This window comes from Cynara cardunculus (genome assembly GCF_001531365.2).
Source record: "Cynara cardunculus var. scolymus isolate 2C chromosome LG 16, CcrdV1, whole genome shotgun sequence".
Lineage (NCBI taxonomy): Eukaryota > Viridiplantae > Streptophyta > Magnoliopsida > Asterales > Asteraceae > Cynara > Cynara cardunculus.
In genome coordinates, this window is record NC_037543.1 from 15618573 (window position 1) to 15642801 (window position 24229).

General features: G+C 36.5%; 2 protein-coding genes across 7 annotated transcripts; one reads left to right on the forward strand and one right to left on the reverse strand.

Moving 5' to 3' along the window:
* Positions 1–968: 968 nt before the first annotated feature.
* Positions 969–2331, reverse strand: LOC112529347 (zinc finger protein CONSTANS-LIKE 4-like). The gene is made up of 2 exons (XM_025140586.1): positions 1555–2331; positions 969–1463 (listed from the first exon to the last, which is right to left on the reverse strand). The coding sequence occupies exons 1-2, from the start codon at positions 2329–2331 to the stop codon at positions 1119–1121; spliced, it is 1122 nt and encodes a 373-aa protein (XP_024996354.1). The 3' UTR covers positions 969–1118.
* Positions 2332–15501: 13170 nt separating this feature from the next.
* LOC112529350 (E3 ubiquitin-protein ligase MBR2-like) lies at positions 15502–22831 on the forward strand. 6 transcript variants are annotated; one of them, XM_025140594.1, is made up of 7 exons: positions 15510–15760; positions 15938–17419; positions 18220–19264; positions 19782–19832; positions 20277–20381; positions 21357–21521; positions 22631–22831. In XM_025140594.1, exons 3-7 carry the CDS (start codon positions 18245–18247, stop codon positions 22763–22765), a joined length of 1476 nt encoding a protein of 491 aa, XP_024996362.1. In that variant the 5' UTR covers positions 15510–15760; positions 15938–17419; positions 18220–18244; the 3' UTR covers positions 22766–22831. The 6 variants fall into 6 exon arrangements, with proteins under 6 accessions (XP_024996359.1, XP_024996364.1, XP_024996362.1 ...); XM_025140593.1 differs by lacking the exon at positions 15510–15760 and having other exon boundaries at positions 15768–17301; positions 17372–17419; XM_025140591.1 differs by lacking the exon at positions 15938–17419 and having other exon boundaries at positions 15502–15760.
* Positions 22832–24229: the final 1398 nt, after the last annotated feature.

The window sequence follows — 24229 nt, forward strand, 5'->3', positions numbered from 1 at the left end:
ATTTAGAACATTTATCAAACAATCTTTTTTTTATTCTACACTAAATCATATAAAAGTCTCTTAATCATTCTTCACCATATCATTATGTATTTACCAAACCACCCCTTAGATTAGTTGATCTAATTCAGTTGTTTATTGTATACGATTTTTTTTATTCAACATAATCCAACTAGATTTACACGGTCGATCAGTAACAACGAAGGGTTAAATTGGTTTTTGGTTTTATCCAATATTTTGATCAATCACCGAATAATTTCAACCATTTTTATACACCAAGATGCAAAATACAAATATTACATAAAATAAGTTCTTTTTGTACTTTAATAGTAATTAGATTAGATTGGATCTGTTTAAATATTATTTTATTTTAACAATTTTTCGTCGATCGGCTACAATTAGAACCATAACTCTTATTTATTGAAAACGTATCAATATGTAAATCTTAAGGGATCATTTACTAAACGTTTACTTGATAAGCATTTACCATATCATTAACCTTACCGAATGAACATTATAAGGACCGATAATCTTATCCGATAAGAGTGATAAAGATGGAAAGTTTTATCCAATAAGAGTGATGAAAAAGATGAAGAGTCTTACCCAGTAAAAGTGACGATAAGGACGTAAATTTTTACTTGATAAGTGAGAGTGACGACTCGGTAAAGATGAAGGGTTTTACTCAGTAAGGGCTTACCTGGTAAATTGTTACATATGATACCATTTTGATGGACTACAATTTACCCAGTAAAGTAAGATATATTCTTAAATCTTGGCTGTAAGCATTCAAGTAAACGACCTCCTAAGTGTGAATATATCATCCTTAAAATCTCCACAAACAAAACCAGTAAATCTTCAAAATTGTTTACATTTACAGCTCATGTCGCATTGCGCGGATACACTACTAGTAAATTATAAAACATAAGATACTTTCGGTTAAGATATACTTTTGTTTAAAATTACTTGGAATATTTAAGAATATAATGATTAATGAAAGGCAAATCAACGGTTAACGATCGAGATTAAACGGTACACCTAATATGTACACATGGATTGATTAAAAAACACACATGGGGTAATTAAAAACACACATGCAGTGATTAAAAATACATAATTATTAATTAGAAGGATGGAACGACGCCGTATGACGAGTAATCCGGTGAGATGAAAGCATCGTCAGCTTCGACGTCGATCTCAGTTCGCTTGGCAAATCTTCCTTTGATTCTGGGTCTCGTCTCTGCGTAAGCCTTCCTTGAAGCATATCGAATCGTCTTCTCGAACTTCCTGTTCTTTCTCTTTTCTTTGTATCTTAAAACCCTGGCTTCTCGATCGAATCCCATCACAGGACTTGGATAGACCTCCGCTGATGATTGGTGGTGGTGGTGGTGGTTGTTTGATACATCTGCCATGGCGGCTTTGTGGTCCGGGACCACGCCTACTTCGATTTCTAGTGAAGATGATGATACCTAATGATGAACATCTCATGACTAATTAGTTATTTGTTCAATGAAATTAAAGTAGTTTAGGAAGATTTGAAAGTATTTAGATTGAACTTACGCTTTGGCTGATGGTTTGAGAAGTGAAATTGTACATGAAAGGCTTAGATCCGGTGTAATCGATGTCATAAGCCGGTAATCCTTCGACTACATCTGAAGAAACATGTCCATGTGGTGGTATTTGGTAATGCTGATTATTGTTCTTGTTCTGTACCGGAACGACTCCATCTGTTGGGGAATTGTATCGATGAAGGATCTGATTAGGCTTTTGATTTGGCGTTTTCAGATCTATATCAATATACGGATCGATCTCGTTGAACAAGTATCCCGATTCCGATTCCGTAACCTTGACATTATTATCATCATCAGATCCATCAGCGATTTTGTTGAGATTTGGATTCGGAGTCGGAAGTAGCCACGAGGCAGCCTCGGCTTCCTCAGCTTCTGTCCCGGCGACGTTCACATCGAAATCCAAGAGGTAATGGTGATCGCTGTTACCACCTCCACCGCCAAGCTTCGACACAGTAGTGGCGGGATCATAAAACGGAACGACGGGAAACCGTTCGTGGCGGCGAGCGAGGGGATTGGCAGAGTGGATATCACGGTCACAGGTAACACAGAGGGCAGCCGCGTCGGCCTTGCATGTGACGCTCGCCGGAGCCTGCTCACAGACCTCACACATCCACACGCGCGCGTGGCGAGAAGCGAGCTTGTTGGCGGCGTGTATCTTGCCGTCGCAAGTTATACAGAGGAAGGCGGAGTCGGCTCTACAGAAGAGGCTCGCCGGCGAGGTTTTGCAGGAATCACAGACAGCCATGGTCCAGCTCTCTTTGGCCATGGAAGTTTGGTATGTGATTTTGGTTTTCGGTTCTTGCCAGTGAAAACCACCCAACAACAAAGCTATCCATAGACAGTTAAGTAGCCAATGAGGGATTGACACGTATTAGAGCCTTAGCCAGAATGGGTGGATGATCCCTGGTCAAAAATAATTGAGGGACCGGACGAACGAGGGTTTGACTAGGATAAGGCTCACTTACTAGTAAACTACAATTTTTACCCCTGTGGCTTATACAAAACTACCAAAAACATCCATAAACTTCAAGAAATATGGTAACGGTCCTTGGGGTTTGCATTTTGCTTCGAAAGTAATCCTTCTTTGTAACACAACACCGTTAGGTTAAAGAGATATTTTTGTCATTTTATTTTTTTCATTTATTTTTTTAACAATACCTTCAGCACCATCTGTATTAGCAGCGAAACCAAGTACCCGGCTACGGAATCGGAACCGCCTTGGAACCATCGGTTCCGGAACCGGAACCGATATGAGTGGTTCCGGTTCCGATTCCTAAAACACGGAACCGATTGAGAATGGTTCTGGTTCCGATTCTCAATTTTTCGGAACCGTTACCCGCCGGGTACCCGGTATTTCTCAATAAAAAAATATTATTATTTTCTAATACCAATTTTATATTAGGTTTACATCTTGAAAGCACGTCGTCATCTTCATTCTTCATCTAAATTCTTCATATAAAATGATTCGTATTTTTTCAAATTGTGTGTTCACTTTGATTCATAGTATGTAATTGTTAAACTTTGAACATTTACCATTATAGTATGTAATCGTTAAACTTTGAACATTTTCTATTAGTCTATTATGGTTTGTAATTGTTAAACAATATTTGTAACCATTATTCTGTATAATTTGTATTCTTGCTTATTTATTTAGTGTTTTGACAATGTTTTATTTTTTATTTCTAAATAACAAAATTTTAATATTTTAGGAAGCGGGTACCTGGAACCGGAACCGGTTCCCGGCGGTTCCGGTTCCGATTCCAAAAATTTAAGAACCGCTCTAACCGGTTCCGGTTCCGGTTCCAATATCTCAAGAACCGCCGGTTCCGGTTTTGGTTCCGATTTCTGTCAAAAAAGACGAGTACCCGCCTATGCTCACCCCTATCTGTGATGACTCCCTCATTCTCAAATGTATCCCCTCCCTTTGTTTTTCTCTCACCTTAGCAGCAACAACGCTTTTGCTTTCCCTTAGCCGAACTACACCCCTCCACATTCATTCTCCATTTCCCCTCTCAACCACTTCCATCCCCATCTCCATGCCAACCAATACCAAATTCAGTTTCATTCTTCTTTCCACCATCACCCAATCGTTTATCTCTATAGATTCATAACCATACACACAAATGCACACATATACAATGTATACAGGTGGGTTTTGGTCACAAGTTTCCTACATCGCTTCTCTCTATTTTTATCCTTGACGGAATGGAAGATGGGAGAGAAGAACATAGTATTGGGGCTACGGGTGGGTTTTGGACCTGTTGGTCATGGTTTTTGGTTGTATGTAGGTTTTAGATCATAATCACTCGAGTACATGTCTTCTAAGGTTTTAGTGGCCTTCTCACTTGATCCATCATAAAGTTCCAATCTTTAAATTTCTTGAAGTTGTTTCTTGATTGCAATCTCACTTTTACTGAGTTTCGAGCTTGAGGTGTTTTTGGTTTTCTCTCTCGTTCTTTTTAACCTTATAGATGTTTTATTTTGACTTACAACTTGTATGAAATTGACAAGATGATTGTTATTATACTTATCGAAATTGACAAACGTTGTAAGTAGTTTTGTGTAAATAACAAGGACCAAAATTGTAGTTTACTCTAAATTTATTGAACATCAAATATCAGATATATGTCGAGCCTTCATTTATGTTTATTTACTTTCATCCATCTCCGTTCATCAACCATCATTTTACCTCTGGATACCTACTTGTATCATCACAATAAGAACTTTAACAAATTCATGCATGTAAATGTGACAGTGTAACACCTCAATTATGTAAAAGTGCGACTAATTTAAATTTTTTGATAAACATCATAAGCAGTACAATTTTCTCCACAAATGTCAACATTGAATATTCTACATATATACATAAGGTTTAAAGCCAACAACATTCAGAACGGAATCTTACACAAGATCTACGTAAGAAGGTTGTTACTAAAACCCGTATAATAGTCGATATCTCTAAGATGCGGAAGATGCCCCAAAGAGTTAGTCCTTCCCGTGCTTCTAACTAATACTCATCTCAAGTGTCACTACTACCGCCCTTACCAGGACTTGATGCACATGCCGAAAAAAAAAGTGTTAGGTTTCATAGACTAGTAAGCTCAAGCAATTTTCATCTCATCTCATATATATATATATATATATATATATATATATATATATATATATAATGGTAAAACTGAACGAATGCAGTTTAAATCACAATATTTTCCCAAATAAAATGTATTTAATATAAAAGCAACATTTTTTCCAAAACCTACCATTCCCATAATAAAAACTCCATATATAAAACAGCCATCTGAATATGAAACCAAAATCAAATACTCTCTCAAAACGTGAATACTTCAAAATATTTAAATATCGATCATGGATAAAACTCCATTATCCATACAATCAAAAACAAAGATACAACTTAATATCCCAAAATGGCAACTCAGGGACAACACTTCATATCTAAAACAACACTTTTCAGTGACGGGGAGACCAGTTTTCGTCGACCATGGCGAAACACAAAGTAATCCATACGTCAATATTATCATGTAACACATTAAGATTCAATTGACCGTAGTGTCTACTCTTTTGAGCTTCACCTCAAGGTTCATGTTTTTTGGTGCCTACCCCTCTAGGTAGCACCTCAAGGCTTGTGGTTCTTAGCCTACCCCTCGGCATAGCACCTCAAGACTCAATCGTGCCTACCCCTCGGCATAGCACCTCAGGACTCAATAATTTGAGTGCATACTCTATAAAATTTACCGTTGTAAAAAAATCACTCTGTTTACCCTTTGGCTATTCACAACTTTTAGCATTGGGTTAATACTAACATGTGTACATAAATCACTCTGTACAACTTAAACATGTTAAATAACTTCGTAGGTATTTACCTCCCATATACTAACGCCACATGTATAAAATACGACACCATGTGTACCATACAATTCAGTGAACATATACCAACGAGATCAAATGACGCTAAGACTCAATACATGCCAAAGACGACCGACTCTTATGCATACGGATCCATTGCATGACAACTCTAGATCACATGACTCCAATTTGAATGATCATCACACTCAAAACATGCAATCTTAATTAAATACCCAATATACACAAAACTCGTTCAAATATCACCATTGAACCATTTTGTGGAACATAGTTCCAAAACATCTTTGAACCAATTTCAAACCAACAAAAATCCCCAACTCGCTTAACTATTCCATAAAAGTCAATACAAATACTTTACTCCATATTTATGTAATTTCTTTTATCAAAGTCAGAATATATCACAATAACTCTATTTATCTGAACCAATCTTCAAAACATCACATTCTAGTGACTTGTATCTCCAAATGTCTCAAAACCAAATACAACTATTTTCAAGGTTTATGAAATCAAATGTACCATTGATACATACATACCAAATAACTGCCAACATTGGATAAAAGCGCAAGGAACTCATTTGGGAGCTCAAAATATACATTATTGACAAAATAGCCATAGTTTCCGGACCCAACTCTTGCTTCCAAATATGAAGGTTTGACATTCACCAAAGCTTTTCCAAGAAATTCCTCAAACCATAGCTCAGGCCTTGGAATATACCAAAAATGAGCACATACTCCAGGTGTATCAAGATCCCCAAAATAGATCTTAAAATAACCAAAGTGCTGACCCTTTTCAAGGATTTAGAACCTTCCACCCAAACTTTATGATAGAGCTCTCCCAAGTCTTCAAACCAAAGCTTCCAAGGACGAAGCTTGAGTTCTTCAAGCAAATCTCCTGTAATAGTGATCTCAAATCTCCTCAGTCAAGTCATTTCCTAGCACTTTAGAAGTTCCCTAAATTTGATCTATCCCTAGACGATTTCTCCTAAGAGAGGAATGGAGATAGAGAGCAAACCCTAGCTAAAAATGGCTTAAAAATCTGTCAGGTGAAGAATACGAGTTATGGTGTGACTTTAGTCGCACCATATGTAACACCCTCATTCCATTCCATAGGAAGGGGGTCGCTTCAAAACATAACGGAGCCGATATATAAAACCTCCAAAATATAGCCTACAATACAAAAAAAAATCTTTCAATAACGAAATTAAATATATCCCAAATAAAGAAATAAACATCTCCAAACAAACCACTTCAAGTACCTTCCAACAACTCAAGGAAAATCCAAATACAACCTTAAAAGAAATGCTAGTCTAATAACCAAATATATAAATTCTTTGAATGAATAACATAGCACTAAACCTCTCGAAACCTTTGAAATCGAGATCCTAGTCTACTCTTCGTCACAAGACTTACCCGTCACCTTGATTACCTGCCGTGAGGAACAGAAACACGGCTGAGCCAATGCCTAGTGAACGATAAACAATTATAGTAAAATGGTAATACAAACACGCCAAAATTGATCTCAAGATATCGGACAAAACGAGTACCAAAATCTTTCAACCAACAGGAGAAGTGTTAGACATAAAGCCACATTGGCCTGTACGTTGGACTGCAGATCCACACATACTAGATGTGAGATGTAGTGTTGGACACTACACCGACATCCACCCTACAAAGAATCATATGTGCTAGGTTCGACGCATACACCTCCTAAATTTAATATCCATCACACCAAATAGCTCTCACAAGAGCACCAAAGAGGAGACGTCATGGACTGATCACACAGCCACAGTCAGTGTCACGCCATCGGTGCCACAATGACATGCCTATGGTATGATGGTTAGTAGCTCGACTTACCAGAGTTAACTTGTCTCTCAATTAAGAACGAAACGTATCGAAATCGAGTGAATAAACAAACATAAGCAAAATAGGAAAAACATTGAGTAAACAAGTAGTTGTAACAATCAAGATGGCTCAAATAAAAAAGATATATAAATATAATCGATTACAAGTACCAACATATGTACATTTGGAGGTACCAATCATACTAAAATGCTACCGAACCATTGAACGTAATCTTTTGGAGAAAACACATATTTTTACCAACACGATCGACTTAATAACGTGATTAGGACGAGTAGTCCCTGCCATCTTGTATATCATAGAACAATTTCGAGTGAACGGAAATACGTGGTAACAGACAATTTGAATAAACATGAGCTAAACGAAATTCACGGGTTCATAAACATATTTAAACGAATTAACTGAACAAAAAAGGTTTATGAATCCATACCTAATACAAACACCAAGCTTATCAATTCCCAAGCCCACTCCTTTATACCCGACCTAAACAGACACCCAAACTCACTATTAATTCTAACCGTTAACTTTGATCATGAAGACATTCAACCAAATCGATTAACAATATCTAATAATTAAAAGCCAACTAAAACCTATAAATCCTAGTAGTTACAATGGGAACAAATTAATTAGGGTGAATATATAAACAATAGCCATGGCTTCAAAGAAAAAAAAAACCAAATATATATAAATCTATATCTTACTACCATGACACATACATGGGGAATATGCATCAACAGCCTACCTTCTATATGGGCAGTCCTTTCCCACACAGACCAACAGCCCAAACTATTAACCAAGTCTCTTGGATGGTCGTTCATGTAACAGTCGTCTCAACTAAAAAAATCGAGTCGTTTCGACCCTTTTTTCCGACGATACACCCCCTCTCTTAGCAATAAATAACAGGCACGATAGATACCAACGATAAGAAACTTTTAGGAAAAAATTCGAGAAGGAAATGAGCACAATTTTGGGGCTCCATTGACAGATTTAATGAACCCTCATGTTGATGCCATTGTTATTGACCGAATTGGTGACTTTCGAGTCACCGCAACAACTTCGAATCTTTCCCAAACAATCCCAAAATTTATAACCCAACTACTAAATGCATAAGTTCGAGACCGGGACAGAAACTTACCTTGAACCAATAAGAAATCGACGGAACCTTGCTTGCTTTTGGCCGTCCCTCCTATGTTCTCGGTCGATTCTTCCAAGTTCTTACGGTTTCTCTCTAATGATTATCATAATTAAAGGAGTTAGGGTTGGGTTAAACAAAATAAAACCTAATCTGCGTACATAATCCAAGCCCATCATTCTAATTGCAAAGTTTAAGTGGGTTATGCAAAACTAACCCCTCAAGATTGGTCTACTTCCAAAACTAACCCAAACTTTAATTTTTTTAAGACTTGAACTGATATATATATATATATATATATGCACACACATACACACACATATATATATATACTCGACAGGTATTATACCATAAGTCACCCAAATTTCTGACCCTTAATCCAGTGAGTAATGCGATTAGGGTCGCGACCCAACTATCGCACCAAGTCGTGTGGAGCCCCTAGGCAGCCCAAAAATATTCATTTTTCTATCATTTTGACTTCGAAAAAACCTAAGGCTAACAATCATGATAAAACACCATTAGCTTGTTATTAATACATCAAAAGTAGCTCAATTAACCCGTTATTGAATCCAACAAAAAACGGGTGTTACATACTGAAGGTAAGTGTTAAGGTAGATGAAGTTGGAGGTGGAAGGAGCTTCAAATTTTTTATGATCCATCAAATGAATGTCTATGTTTTATGAACCATTAGATAAAAAACTCATCAAAAGGTCCAGAAGTGTTATCATCATTTCACCAAACTCATTTGTTGTAACATTATTCCTACTCTTTCTTTCTCTTTCTCTCTCTCCCTTTATCTGTCGGTAACACCCGTAAAATAAGAGTAAATTTAAACCATAAAATAAGACTTAAATATTAAAATCACCCATAATAGGGAAATTGTAATGCATTTACATCACGAAGGAATGGATGACAATTAACAATCTACTAATCTAAACCAATTTAAACTTCATATTACAGATGCCTGTTACTACCATCACCAAAAGAATTCTGTCTATTTATAACACCAAATCATCAGTATCTATCAGTCCCTAAAAAATGCCTCTACCGGCATCCAACACTCCTTTCAAGCCTTAAGAAGCCTACCGCCTAGAGATCCTGATGTACATATCATTTAAGAAAAAAAAATGTTAGGCATAACACCTCATATAATCAAATAGTTTTATAAATAAAATGAATAATCATAAAACCAGAAATATAAAGATCAAACGAGCAAAAGGTTCAAGCAATTCCAACATAAGGAGTCAACAATACATTTTGTGACGATGGGAAGACCCAATTTTCATTGATCGTGGCAGAACACAATAGTAGGCAACAAATCTATGTTATAGAGTTTCTATTACGAAACATTTGTCATTGAGTTCAGCTACCTACGGTCTACAGTTTGAATCTTCCGATGAACCAAGATATGCTCATGTGTTAGAATTAAATCGTGATGGGTCACACGGTCATCAAGTTCAACCACTCATAGTCTATAGCTTGAGACCTGCAGTGATTCAATATCCGCATCTAGCTATTTCATAAGAATACCTATCCTATCTTATACACATGAATCAACTTCTACCAATAGTGGAGTGGCTTGCTATTTTCAATCAGAAAAGGAAGATTGAGCAATGCAAAGGAGAAAGAAGTTGTCCCCTCTTCTYTGGTAACCCGCCGCCGCATAAGTTGCCTATAGATCCATTTTATTATAGCCTAAACATATCGTTGCTTTAAAACAATTAACTATGATCGAACATATAGTCTCTATCACATAAACGGTAAACAAAATCCTTGATTTCTCGTTGGGGACAGCAATGGGATGTAATCATATTTCCCGATGGGGATGGGGACTGAGACGGGGACGAAGATTGACATCGTTCCTTGCCCTATCTCGGGCCCATTCCCATGCATATTCAAAAGATTAATGATTGAATATTGTAACATATGCACATGTGCATAAAACCCAGAGAAAAGAGTAACAAAATATTGTTACCTATACACATATGCATAAAATCAAATAAAAAGAGTATTTGAATAATGTTACCTATACACATGTGCCCAAAACCTAGAAAATACATTTCAAAATATTAATGATTGATTATAAATGAAAGATTTGGGAAGTAATCATGGGGTAAAATCCCTAGAAATGAGGAGATGAAAACTTGATAAAAACCATACTTCATTCGACATTATACTGAGACACGACTCGATTAACAATGTTTGGGAAGAAGGTTGATTTTCTCTCTCTTTTTTGACAGAGTTTCGAGGTGAATCGTCATCAATAATGGAAGTAGAGATAAGCTCTACAATTTTCGTTTGGATAAAGAAACGATTTGAAGGTGACTTTCATTTGATTTGGCAAGAATAGAATTAGAGATAGGATTTCTAATTTTTGTTTGAATAAATAAAATACATCGAGTTGATATTTATTTATGATCAATGATATGGTAGGAGATTATTATAGCTGAAATGTAGGAGGCGTACCATTTCCTTTGTTATTTTCCAGTGTTTCCCTCTAATCAAATATATCATATTGTGTAAATTACCCTATCTTTTTACTTATTTACAAATATGCCATTATAATATTGACCCTTGATTTTATTATCAAGGGAGACAAAGGTGTTCTCAGGTTTGTCTTTTATTTGTGGTTTTCTTATATAACGGGATTAGGGGTAGACTGTATCATGATATCATCCTCAACATTACATGAACCTGCTTTAGGTACAGAAATCGACTGTTGTGTCCGTCTTGTTACCCATCAAGGAGCTAAATCTCCATTTTATTAGGGGTAAGTCTCCATAGGTACCATCACCATGTGTCAAATTCCCATATCTATTTTCATCCTTGATCCCATAGACTCGTGAATACATTGTCACTTGTTTCCCTCATCAAACGGCTTATGATAAAATATATATATATATATATATATATATATATATATACTTTAAGTAAATAGGATATACTCAATATCTGGTTTTGCCAAATAAAAACTCAAATTATATGAGGTTCTTATAAGAAATCAAATGATGTAAGGTTCTTATACGAACTCCCTTTGATGGTGGTTTTATGAGAATCTCCCATTAGAGATGCTTGTAACCATACTACAACAGAATATTAACAAATTATGTAAAATATAACCGCAAAGTTAACATAGATGCTAATGACCCTGAGATTTTTTTTTTCTCTATTCTTGGCCATTTAGATTTATGGGATCCTTTCTATTATATATTTATATCAAAATCTAAATCAAATCCTTCCATTTCATAAAAAAAGTACGTACTTTCATTTTCTTAAAATTCATATCACATTATAGACGTTGCAAGAGACTTGTTTTCCCAACCACACAATCTTAAAATTGCAATATCTGAATATATGTTTTCCAAAATAACAACTGAATGAAAGTACAAATGTAAGTTGTCCAATAAACATCGTAGAATATGAGGTGTATCTTAGGTTGGATCTACATGTCCCCATTTATCTCTTTTCTACATTAATTTTTTTATTATTAATATATAATAAATTACATTAATTAATAAAATATAGAAACCGTATAAAAATAATATTTCGAGGACAGTAAAATGAAAGTTTAAGAAACATAAAATAGAAAAAATAAAATTTAAAGAATGAATAAAATGTAAAAAAAAAAAAAGAAGATGTATTTGATGTTTAGAAGAGAATTAAGTTTTATTTTGAGGTTATATTGGTAAAATATAAGTTTGTTCCACCATGTTCCATGGGGTAGGGGTGGAACAAGCCTGTTCCACTCTGTTCCTGTCTGTTCCACATAAAATTCATGTCAAACATGGAACAAGGATCCCTGTTCTGTCTTGTCCCTGTCTAATGTACCAAACGCAACCTTAAATAGCATTTGGTATGCAGACATGATTGGATAGAACAGGACAGGACAAAATATGACAGGACAGAACAGGACAAAATATGACAGGACAGAACAGGACAAGAGGGTAGGACTGGACAAGACTGGACAACACAAGAGTATGTCTGATGTTTGGTACGACTAGGACTGGACGGGACATAACTAGACAAGTTAGCTCCAAGAGTTATTTGATGATTTTAAATGTTATACAATAGTTATAGTTAACACAAATAAAGTAAATAATTAAATAATTTAATTTATAAATATTTGTACACAATTTTCATATAAATGAATAGATACATATATAATGGTACCAAATTTGAATTAAAAAATTGATATAATTGATGGTAGTAATGGTGGCGGTGGAGGTGGTTTTGGTTATGGTGGAGGTGGTGTTGGCCAACGGTAGTAGTGGCAATGGGCGGTGGTTATGGTGGAGGTGGTGTTGGTCGACGGTAGTAGTAGTAGCAATGGGCGGTGATTGTGGAGGTAGAGGCAATGGGCGGTGATTATATAGGTAGAGGCAATGGGCGGTGGTGAACGGCGGCGGTTATAGAGGACATGAAGATGGTGGATTATGGTGGTGCTGGCAGTTGACAACGATGGAGGAGGTAGTTGTGGCTGATGTAGTGAATATAGTTGTGGTGGTGGTTATGGTGGAGGTGAGGTGGCATGAATGGTGGTGGCCGATGGTGTGGAGGAGGTTGTTAAAGTAGAGGAGGAGTTGAAGGTGGCCAACAGTGGTTGTGGAGGTCATGGAGGATGTTGTTGCAGTATAGGAGGATTTTAAGGTGGCCAACGGTGGTGGTGGTGGTGGGCGGTAGCCGATGGTGGTTGTAAAGGTGGCAATGGATGGTGGTGAAGGAGATTGTTGTAGTAGAAGAGGAGTTGGAGGTGGCGAATGGCGGTAGTGGTGGTGGCAATGGATGGTCGACTATGGTAGAGGTGGCGATGGACTTGGTGGACGGTGGTTGTGGAGGCGGTGAAGGATGTTGTTGTAGTGGAAGAGGAGGTGTCGATGGTGGTGGCAGGCTGGCAGCAACCGAAACTTGAGGTGATGACCATTGAAACAAATATTATATTAAGGTTATATATCAAACTAGAGTAAATTAATAATATTTTAGTTTTTGTCTCATTCTTGTCCCATCTTATTCCACCTGTTTTGGTGGAACAAGAAAAACCTCTTTTGTCTTGCCTTGTCTCGGTTCTTGTCTCTGTCTTATGTCGCACCAAACATGAAACAGTGGGTTCTTGTTCTGTCTCATGCTGCGCCAAACATGGGACAATAAGTTTTGTCCTATCCTATCATGTCCCGTCCTATGTATCAAATACAACCTTGATGGCTAATTTAATAGTTGAGTTACAGAGTTGAAACGTGGTTATTTGGTTTCAACTAAAGCATGATAATGACCACCCGACTCTTTTGACCAAACTGAACTATATATTAATTTTTTAATATGTCGTGTAACTTGTTAACTTAAAATGGTTTTATTTAAATTACGAATGTCCCACTCGTTTATCTTTCAGTTTTATTTTCATGCATAAAAAATCAAAAATCCGACTCAATGCCCACTGCACATATTGGTCAAACAAGACTAGTTTTGATCACTACACTATCCATTATTTTGCTCACTCGTTTGATTAACATAAAAGTTTCGAAATAAATTTATAATAATCTATAGCTGTTTTACAATTTAAATCAGTCAAAATAAAAACGATCATATTTGTTAATTTCAGTGTCTCTAAAGGGTTTCTTTTAACTCTTAGGGTGCGTTTGGTAAGCTGGACAGGATGGGACAGAACAGGACAGAACACATTTGTCCTGTGTTTGGTGTGGCCTAATATTGGACTAAGTAGAACTAACTTGGATAAGCATTGGACAAGCATGTTCCATCCTACCCCCCTGGAACTAAGTGGAACACAACCTATTTCCCTCATTACCCTTTTTCCCACCCGGCTGCAAGAAGAACGTAACTTTCATCGCTCCATCCTCTCCATCTTAACCTCCTGTCGACGGCCGGCGACCTTCAATCGACGGCCTCCATCGCCTCCATCGCGTCTCTTCTCTCCATACCCAGGTACGCAATCGATCGCCTCTCTTCTCTCCATCGACTCCATCGCCTCCATCTATGTGTACCCGATTGATTCTAGGGTTCTTATTTTCTGTCGGTTTTGATTCTAGGGTTCTTACTTTCCAGATTTAGAAGCATCAGCATCAATAATTTCTCTTTGTCAACAGACGCCTCCATCGCCTCCATCTATTGATACCCGATTGATTCTAGGGTTCTTATCCTCTTTCAATACARGCGACTCTGCACACAAAATTTGCAATTATACGAGCTATAAATACAATTCTTAGTCCATAGTAGTTGTGAAGTCGGAATAATTAGTTGACTGCTAGATCTYACCATACAAATAAGAAAGAAAAAATATCATGATCTAAAATGACAAAGGCGATACGAGTCTTGGCTGGGTCTGATATCATAAGATGGAACCCATGCAATAGACAAACTCTAGGCCTCCCACCATACTTGTATAGTTCCTTGGATCAAGTCTAGCCAATCTAGATTTACAAATTACTTGTGTGTGCTGTTACCCACTAAACTGTTGTCTTCATAAGACAGACAAAAGTCACCAACAAATCCTCAGCATAGAGAAAAAAACACTAAACTTGATTCTGGGGGTAAATTGGTCATTTTAACCTGTCCTGTCCTGTCCTGTTATGTCTTACCAAACGCTGAACACCTGTCCTGTCCTGTCCTGTCCTGTCATGTCCTGTCCTGTCCTGTCCTGTCATGTCCTGTCCTGTCCTGTTATGTCCTGTCCTGTCCGCGCACCAAACGCACCCTTAAGGGGTGTTTGAGATTACTTATAAAAATAATTTATTGACTTATTCCGGTTGGACACCAGTAATAAGCACTTTTGAGTGTTTGAATAAAAACCTTATGCCGGTGTCAAACCGATAATAATTTTTTTTTGAAGAAGCTAAATTATTTTAACTTATAATAAATTAATAAAGAATTTTATAATAAAAAATAACACCACTTTAACTTCGTTACGGTCGAGATCCATGCAAGGTCGTTCGGATATCAATATACATTTAATAAATAAAAAGGAAGGGCCAAGGCGAGCATGGTTGGCAGGTTGGCATGGCATCCATGGTTAAAAAGCTGTGTATAAATATGAAGAAACTAACGATCCACCCTCGACGGCCGTTGACCTTGAACAATCTGATTTTGAGGTGCGAATGCGACAATTTCTCTTGGCAGGCCGGCATTTTAGCTCAATTCTACTTTGTCTTCTTTCAAATCTTTGCAGCATCATCATCATACCTCGGATTATTATTATTATTATCATTATTATTATTATATAGTGGATGGATTAGTACCACATCACCTGCGGATTCTCTCCCCATAATCCTCCACTTCCTGTTGATTGCATTATCTGATTACCCAACAACAATAAGGTAAAACCAAATACAAACCCTCTTCATTCTAATTTCGATCATCAGCGATTGGGGTTTATCTTGCTTTTGATTCAAATACATGTTCTTCCATCTGTTTACGTCATTCTTGTTCGATTATGTTAACCAGCATGATTTATGGATTTGATTGATTGATTGATTTGCTGATTGACGTTTTAGGGTATTCAAATTCACTAGGTAAAATTGGTTGATGATTGTTATTGCAATTTTATCTCTACGTGAAAGGAGGTATATAATTTCCTAGTTTTTTTTATTCATATTATCATGTGCTTGTGTATGTTTCTTGTTTCTGGACAGAGCCCTGAGTAAATTGAAAGATAAAAAGAACTGTGAAAATATGTGAAATCCCGTTAAATTAATATCCAAAAGAGCCACGGTTTCAACATATATTGAAGAGAAACGATCCAAGTCTAGCCGGAGATCCCTCCAACGGAGGCTGGATGGGCACATATTTGAGAGGGGTTTGGATGGGTCCTAGTTGGATAGGTACAGATTGATGTAAAGTCCACCTTGCGTCTGATACCATGTGAGAATAGTGGTGGACTCCATTAGATTGCTATCCAAAAGAGTCCTTGAGAGGGAAGGGTTCGAACATATATTGAAGAGAAATGGTTCAAGTCTAATTGACGTGGGATTTTAACAAGAATTATATGATATGATGAGTAAATTTCCCTGTGGCAAGGGTTTTCTACATGAAAATCCTCCATGATTACTATGTAGACAAATGATTTCATTCCCAAATTTCTAAGAAGCAGGGTATGGTTGCCAATAGGGGTGTGCATAGGTACAAGACCCGGAGGTTTAGATGAAACCGGGCATCAACCTGTCAAAAACAGTCTTAATATTCAGGATTAATCTGGCGGGTTCTTGATGAATTCGAATGACACTTTCAGTGAGGCTTTATGTATCTTACTGTCCGGTTTGAAGGCTTACATCATGCCAAATTGTTCTAGGATTTGAAGCAATTTGATAAAGGTAATTGACCAAAAGAGCATGGTATTCAATCTTGATGACCATCATTGAAGGCTTTAGGGTTTCAATTTGACATGGGTAGCTTAGTAATTGAACAATCTTGTCCCATGTCCTATATTTTTTGTTCCACCCATTTCGGCACTCAGGTTCTATTCTGTCTCAATCAAACATCATGCCAAACGCAGGACATCAAATTTTGTTTTATTTTATCCTGTCTATCCAGCGTACCAAAGGCACCCTAAAGAGATGGAGAAGTACCAAAGGGTCTTTGGCCTAGTGGTATTTGGGTTACCGGTAGATCCAACCTCCTCGGAGGCCAAGGGTTCACCCTCACCAAAGCTGATCAGTATCTTGAGTTTTGTCGTATAGAAATACTACATATACCAAAAAAAGGGAAAAAAGAGATGGAGAAGTTAGCAGGCAGGGTTTTTCATCCATGTGGATATGTAGTTCTAAGATACAAGTGAACCTGTTCTCAACTAGAATTCATTGGGTTTCTTCATGTCAAGATCCATTAATGGAGTGACATCAATGGTGCAAATCCCGATGGGGTAAGTATCCACGGGTTTGATGGTTCAATTTGCTGACCTGTGATTACCATCACTAAAACTCTCAATTCAGGTGCTACGCTATGCAGCTTTGATGATATTCCTCAATTGTTAGTCACAGGTAAGGGAAGGGCAATCCTTGTCTTCTGTTAGAAAATTTAAAAGAGACGATAAATCAAATAATCATGGATAAGACTTAAGCTGGTTTATCAACATTTAGCATTTCTGTCTTTATCTCTTTCTAGTTTTATGACTATTGTTTATTCTCATCTAGCTTTTCAAATTTTAACATATATGTTTTTCTCTCTTTCATACACTTTTCACTAGCCAGGGAACCTCACTGAAACAGTCAATCTACTCTTTAGGTAGAGGTTAGGTCTGCGTACATCTTACTTACCACCCCAGACCCCACCTCTGAGTAGGATATACTCGACTTGTTTGGTTTGGCTTACAGAGGATGATCAAATTCAGAGTTAAAACATATTAGGACTAAAAATTAGAATAAAACATCGTACACATGAGCTACAGGAAGTATGCAAGGTGACAAAGGCGGTTGTGGGCTTGTTTGCTTTTTGTATCTACACACATATACATATCCTAAGATTCTGTTAACCAAACCAAACCGAACCCAAAGAACCAAGTATATTTTATTCGAAAACAGGGCGTAGGGGTGGGATATTGTTAAAGATGTTAATAATATATAGTTTTCTGTGTGGTTGCTATTAGTTTAATAAAAGATGCTGTTAAAGATGTTAACAATTGTTCTTAACGAGAAATATCCATGAAATCAGCATGGTAAGAGGTGTGTGAATTGGTTTTTTTAGTGTAAACATACTGTTTTCTCAGCTGAATTAATCAACTATTGATATCAAATTCAAACCAAAAGGTCTTAAATTCTAACATGAGAAAATTTTGTGGCAGATAAGGCAATTAAGGACACAGTTATATGGATGTATATTATAGCAAACAAGCTGTTGCTGGGATCGCTGCCCCAAGAAAGAGATCAGTCACTGCTTTAAAAGACACTGCTGGCTCTCGAGATGGAACTTCTCAATTCTGCAATCGAATTGGTTGCTGTGGCAGACTTAACCACACAAAAGGTACTAAAAATAAATGCTTAGAGAAACCCAAACCTTTCAAGTCTTCCTTCCGTGCATCATCTGGCAAGGAAGTAACATCTGGTTCATCCAAGAATTCCTCTTCAGTGAAAAAATCCCTCTTGGAATCAGAGAAAAAACTGTCTTCAAAAGTGGAAACAATCCCCACTGAATTAAGCAGTGTTTCAGATGAGTCTGAAATTCAAGAACTTAATGCCTCAGGAAGTCATAAAGAACGTAAGTTGAAATCTAGAAATACTACAGCTATTAAGACAACTGAAGTTCCATCATTGAGCACCAGGATTAGGAAGGTGTCTGCACCCCAAATTACTGATTTTGGGATCGTGGAAAAAAGTCAAAACGGCAAGAATGGGTTGAAAAGTTTAAGATGCAATACGATATCAGATGGGTATAGGCAAAAAGATCCAAATAGTGAGTCAAACAATGGCGGAAAGAGGAGTACAGTGAAGAAAAGATTCACTCAAGGAGAAAGCAGTTCATCTGGTAAAGGGAAGAGGGTTAGTGGGATATCAGCAAATGAAGGGCATTCAAGAAATTGGACAGCTTGCAAACCGAATGGTGGTTCATCAGTTCGGACTCGAAGGTCGATGAACGTGGACCCTCCAACAGGATCCATGAAAAGGTTACATGGAGACAATTTATCGTTGGTCCAGTCTAATAATGTGATTCCGGATATACAGACTCAAATAGTTTGGCCTTCTATAGAGAATTCGGTAACTGAGACCAGTCTTAGTACTAATGATGCGTCATCGACTATGGTTTCTGTTACTTCTACAGATCACCATCCTGTTGTTCGCTTTGTGAATCATAATGGAACACGGCATTATAACATCGATGGAGTTGCAGATGTAACTTTTCTGAGTTTTGTCACTAAGCATCCTCTTTCTATGGGTTTAGAAGGATCGGGCAGGTTCATTTGAGAACTGTACATATTTTAAGAGCTGTGAGAACCAATTCATGATGAATATCACAAATAATGAAAAGGCATGATATTCATGAATATTTAGATGTATTCATCATGAACAATTCATAAATAGTTAGGTTCTTACGGTTCTCAAAGTATTTACAAGGAATGGGGCAGATTCATTTGAGAACCGGTAATAATTTTGAGAAACGTGATAACCAACTATTCATGCATTATTCATGATGAATATCGTGAATAATGGAAATGCATGATATTCATTATGAATAACAGTCATGAATATTCAGATATATTCATCAAGAATAATTTTTTCATAGGTTCTCAAAATATTTACGGTTCCTAAATGAACTTCCCTCAAGAAGGGATTATAGGAGGACGTTGTTTATTTTTTTTGTCCTATGTCAGTGGTAATAATGTTGTGTTTGTCATTTGGTGCTTTGCAGGTACTGCTAGCACTTGATAGGATCGAACAAGATGAGGAGTTAACATATGAGGTAATCAATCTTTGGTTTCTATAAACAAAAGAAATAAAAAAAAATGGGTTTAAACTTGCACATAGCTGTGGGGAAAGGGTTTGCGATACCCTCCTGACATTAAAACAATATTTTATTTTTTAAATGAAGGGTAAATTGCATGCAAATGCAATTGCTTTGATTCCCATTTTGTTCGGTGCCTCGAATGTGATCTCAAACATCTAGACCAAATTACGTTACACAAAATAGGAATTGAAAAGTAAGTTGGTTTTTCATGCATTTTTTGATTCTCATATGTAAACTAGGTACCTCTATGTTTGAGATGTCACATTTGGGGTACCAAAATGAATGTTTTGAAAGCATGTTTTACAAAATAGGAATCACCGAAGTACGTTACATTTTCATGCAATCTGCCCTTAAATGAAAAAAGTAACTTGAGCATCATTCTTATTTGTACTTCTCCAGCTACAGCAATTATTGTCGCGTGAGGCCAATTTATTCCTCGGTGGCCTTAACTTCTATGATCAACATAGGGACATGAGACTGGATATTGATAACATGTCATACGAGGTTTATTTCCTTGTCTCTGAAACTATTATTTTTCTTTTTAACGTTCTATATATCCTTTGAAACTCGGTTCCTTTTATGGTTTAACGGAAAACGTTTCATTTCACTGATTTCAATGGCATAAAAATATCACGTGGTAGAAGTATGGCATGGTATATGAGACTTTAAATATCATTTCATGCATGCAGTCTCATCATCTATATTATACTTCATCCCAAAATGAGTGTCAAACATTTCTATTTTAGTTTGTCCAAAAGTAAGTGTTCACTTTCAGAAAGAAGTGCCTATTTTCCAATTCTTACCCTTAATTATGAGATGGAGAAATTATTACTCCCTCTACTATTGAGGGTAAAATTGTCAATTAGTTAATTAAGAAGTGTGATAATTACACATTTCTAAAACTCTGCCTTTTCCATTATGTACATTTATTTTGGGATGGAGGAAGTATGATCTATTAGTCATGATAATGCTACAATTTTGTGATAAGGAGGGTATGCCCCTGAGCTCCTTGTTAGTATCCTTTTATTCATGCAACCACCAGATTGATCCAAAATATAAACTAAGGGGGCATTTGATTTGATGAAATGTTCTTAAGGGATTTGGATTTCGTGGAAGCATTTGGAATTTTTGGTTAGGATTTGGAATCGAATTGAATTACATTCTTTATAGATAATTTATAAAAAAATTATAAGTAATTATAAAAATAATTAAATTACTTTTTATTAATTGATCATTACAAAAATGAATGTTTTTAACATATTTTATTACAAACAAATCTTATGAAATCCCATAAAAATACTAACTACCCCCTTGGGATTTCTAAATTCAATGTTTGTGGGATTCATTGAATCAAGATTTGAATTCTGGACTTTCCTTTAAACCAAACACAAATGGAATTCAGTTCCAAGTCCTGCAAATCAAACAGGCCCTAAAAGTTTTACATCATATACTTGACTGTTGTCTGTTTTTTTCTCACAGGAACTACTAGTGCTTGAAGAGAAAATGGGTACAGTGAGCACAGCATTATCTGAAGATGAATTATCAAAATGCATCAGAATAAGCATATACGAGTCTTTGCAATTGGAAGATGGAAGAATGAGGTGCAGTTGGGGTGCTGATGACAGCAAATGCAGTATTTGTCAGGTAATTATTATTATTATTATCGTTCATGTAATTTGGCCTCTTTGGCTTCTGTGCTTCCGTCAAAATTTAATCCAACTAAACTTTGAGGGATAGCTCAACTGATAAGACCTTAAGTTAGCTCTCCGGAGGTCACCGGTTCAAGCCCCTCAGGGCAACTGGAAGGTTTGTCTGACTATTAACTTCAGGGCTCTTAGGATTAGTCGATGTGCATGCAAGTTGACTCGGACACCCACTGTTACCGAAAAAAATAATTAACCCAACAAGATACATGGTTTTGTACGTGTTTGTGCCTCAAGCTTGAGCTAAGACAAGATGACTTGTGAATCTCCCCAAAAAAGATGGGTCTCTCCTTTTTCTAGGCCGGAAAACAGTCCCTAGGACCTTCCTTCGGAGTTATGTATGGTATCCATAGATGTAAAATAAACCAAAGCAAATCAAACGTAGCCAGGGGTAAGATGTAAGCATACCATACCTCCACCTCTAAGGAGTAGAGCATACATATGTGAATGTCATCCTATATTATTTATCCATGTGACTCAAAAACTCTTTAAATGGTATTTGGATATGTTTACACAAAAGAAGGCCTGGTGTTGTATTTGTAAGGAAAAACTTTCTATACATATTTGTTACATTATTATGTCTACATACAAGTATATGTATTTCCTTTGAGAGATAGCATATGGATCTAACCACAAGTCAGGGTCTTCATGAAAACAACTGCGTTACTCTTTGGGGTAGAGGTCTTCTAGTTCTGATACGAAGGAGACAAGTGTTAAATAAAAAGATTTTGCAGAATATGAAGTTTTATCCTTTCTTTTCGCAAACTTGGGGTCTTCACACAGAAACAATAGTTTTACTCTCTGGGGGTAGAGGTCAGTTCTTCATACATACCAGTCCCAGACCTCGAACATCTCTTTGCAAATCTCTTGAGCAAGTTCTATCCTTTGTTTTCTCCACCTTTGCACTAGGGCGTGGGGGGTTCACACGGAAACAGTTGCTCTACTCTTTGGGGTAGAGGTCAAATTTACGTACACCCCACCCTTAGGCCTCAGTGGGACATACTGCTTTTGTTTGATTTGGTTAAACTAATATTTGAAGATTATTTGCAGGAAGAGTTTGTGAGAGGAGATGAAATAGGAAGGGTGGGATGTGGGCATGGGTACCATACTCCATGTATCAACCAATGGCTGCGATTGAAGAACTGGTGTCCCATTTGCAAGGCTTCACCATCATCTTCACCTTAGAAAATTCTCTTTTCTTGCCTATGTACATACACATTTACATTAAACCCAGGCTTCTTAGCCTTGTGGACCCTATTCAATGGAAGTTATTTTTTTTAATTGGTTTGGATTTCAATTTCATTTTACAAAAAAGGTATAACGTCACTCTCCCTGGAACGCCCTAACCATAACGGTCCCATCACTCTCCCTGGAACGCCCTAACCATAACGGTCCCACTACTATCCCAAGAACATGTGGGTGGGTGCTGAGCGTGGAACCATTGACCTTCCACTTATTTTGTAAGAATATCCACCTTCTTATCTGTTAGGCTAAAACTGTAGGGGTAGATTTTTTTGGTTTTGATTTAAAGGTCATCAGATCATTTGGTTCGGTCCAATACAGTTCCAACTTGAAGCACCTCAACGGCCTCCACTTAGAGATGCATAAAATTATTGAATTCCAAAAACTCGGAGGCTCGACCCAAAAAATGGGTCCTAAAAGTCTTGGTGCCTACCACCTTGGTCCAAGGCCTGGTTAAGTCGGTGGTTACAAATTGGTCATATGATTTGGTTCCAAGACCAAATTGTGACCGGGACTCGTTAGGCCAATTCAAAGGTTGATTTTGGTCAACACTTGGTTCAAGGACCGACTGTGTTTTGTTTTGGAGGGACTATTGGCAAGTCGTGGTTCTTAGGTAGCGTTTTTTTTAAAGATGTTGAAGTCTGAAGTCTCACTTACGATTTATAAGAGGTGATGCTGCAGTGTGAAATCTGGATTAGTAAGACTGTTTTTACGTCTGAAATCTGAATTGGTCACACTAGCGCAAAAGTATAAAAGATAAATAATTTTTGTTAACAATTTTTTTTCGACTCCCAAAATATGAACCATTTGATAGGATTTAATAGGATTTACATAATTTAAATTGAATTTCATCATAATCTTATGTTTGGTTTGTAGAAATGTTTGGATTTGAAATCTCACAAATATGGGATTTAGAAATCTTATAAGGGTAGTTGATATTTTGCAAGATTTTATAGGACTTGTTTGTAATAATATTTTAAAATATGTTAAAACCACTTGTTTTGTAATAATTAATTAATAAAAAAGGTAATTTAAGTTTTTATAAATATTTATAAAGAATGGAATTCAATTTCATTTCAAATCCAATAAAAACAAACACAAAAAAGATTTTAAATCCTTCCATAAAATCCAAATCCCTAAAAAATATTCCATCAAACCAAACGAGCATTTAGGTTATGTTTGGCAAACTAGCTCATAAGCTAGCTAATTAACAAGTCATGTTTGATAAAAACTAGCTGATAAAAATGTAAAATGATCAAAAAAGACATTTTGAAAAATTAGTCAATTATAATATTTCATTTGGTAATTAAAACAGATCTTTTATAATATATTATGTTAATTAATACAAACAATATAGTAAAGAAAAATTAAATTAATATAATATGTTAGTTAACAAAAATTAAATTG

What these genes read in the sequence shown, in the direction of transcription:
- LOC112529347 (XM_025140586.1), bottom strand. Translation starts at nt 2,331, where the DNA reads ATGGCCAAAGAGAGCTGGACCATGGCTGTCTGTGATTCCTGCAAAACC. An exon ending in CTCAAACCATCAGCCAAAGC is followed by an intron (nt 1,464 to 1,554) that starts GTAAGTTCAATC and finishes GTTCATCATTAG; the next exon opens with GTATCATCATCTTCACTAGA.
- LOC112529350 (XM_025140591.1), top strand. Translation starts at nt 18,245, where the DNA reads ATGGATGTATATTATAGCAAACAAGCTGTTGCTGGGATCGCTGCCCCA. An exon ending in ATGAGGAGTTAACATATGAG is followed by an intron (nt 19,833 to 20,276) that starts GTAATCAATCTT and finishes GTACTTCTCCAG; the next exon opens with CTACAGCAATTATTGTCGCG. An exon ending in GCAAATGCAGTATTTGTCAG is followed by an intron (nt 21,522 to 22,630) that starts GTAATTATTATT and finishes GATTATTTGCAG; the next exon opens with GAAGAGTTTGTGAGAGGAGA.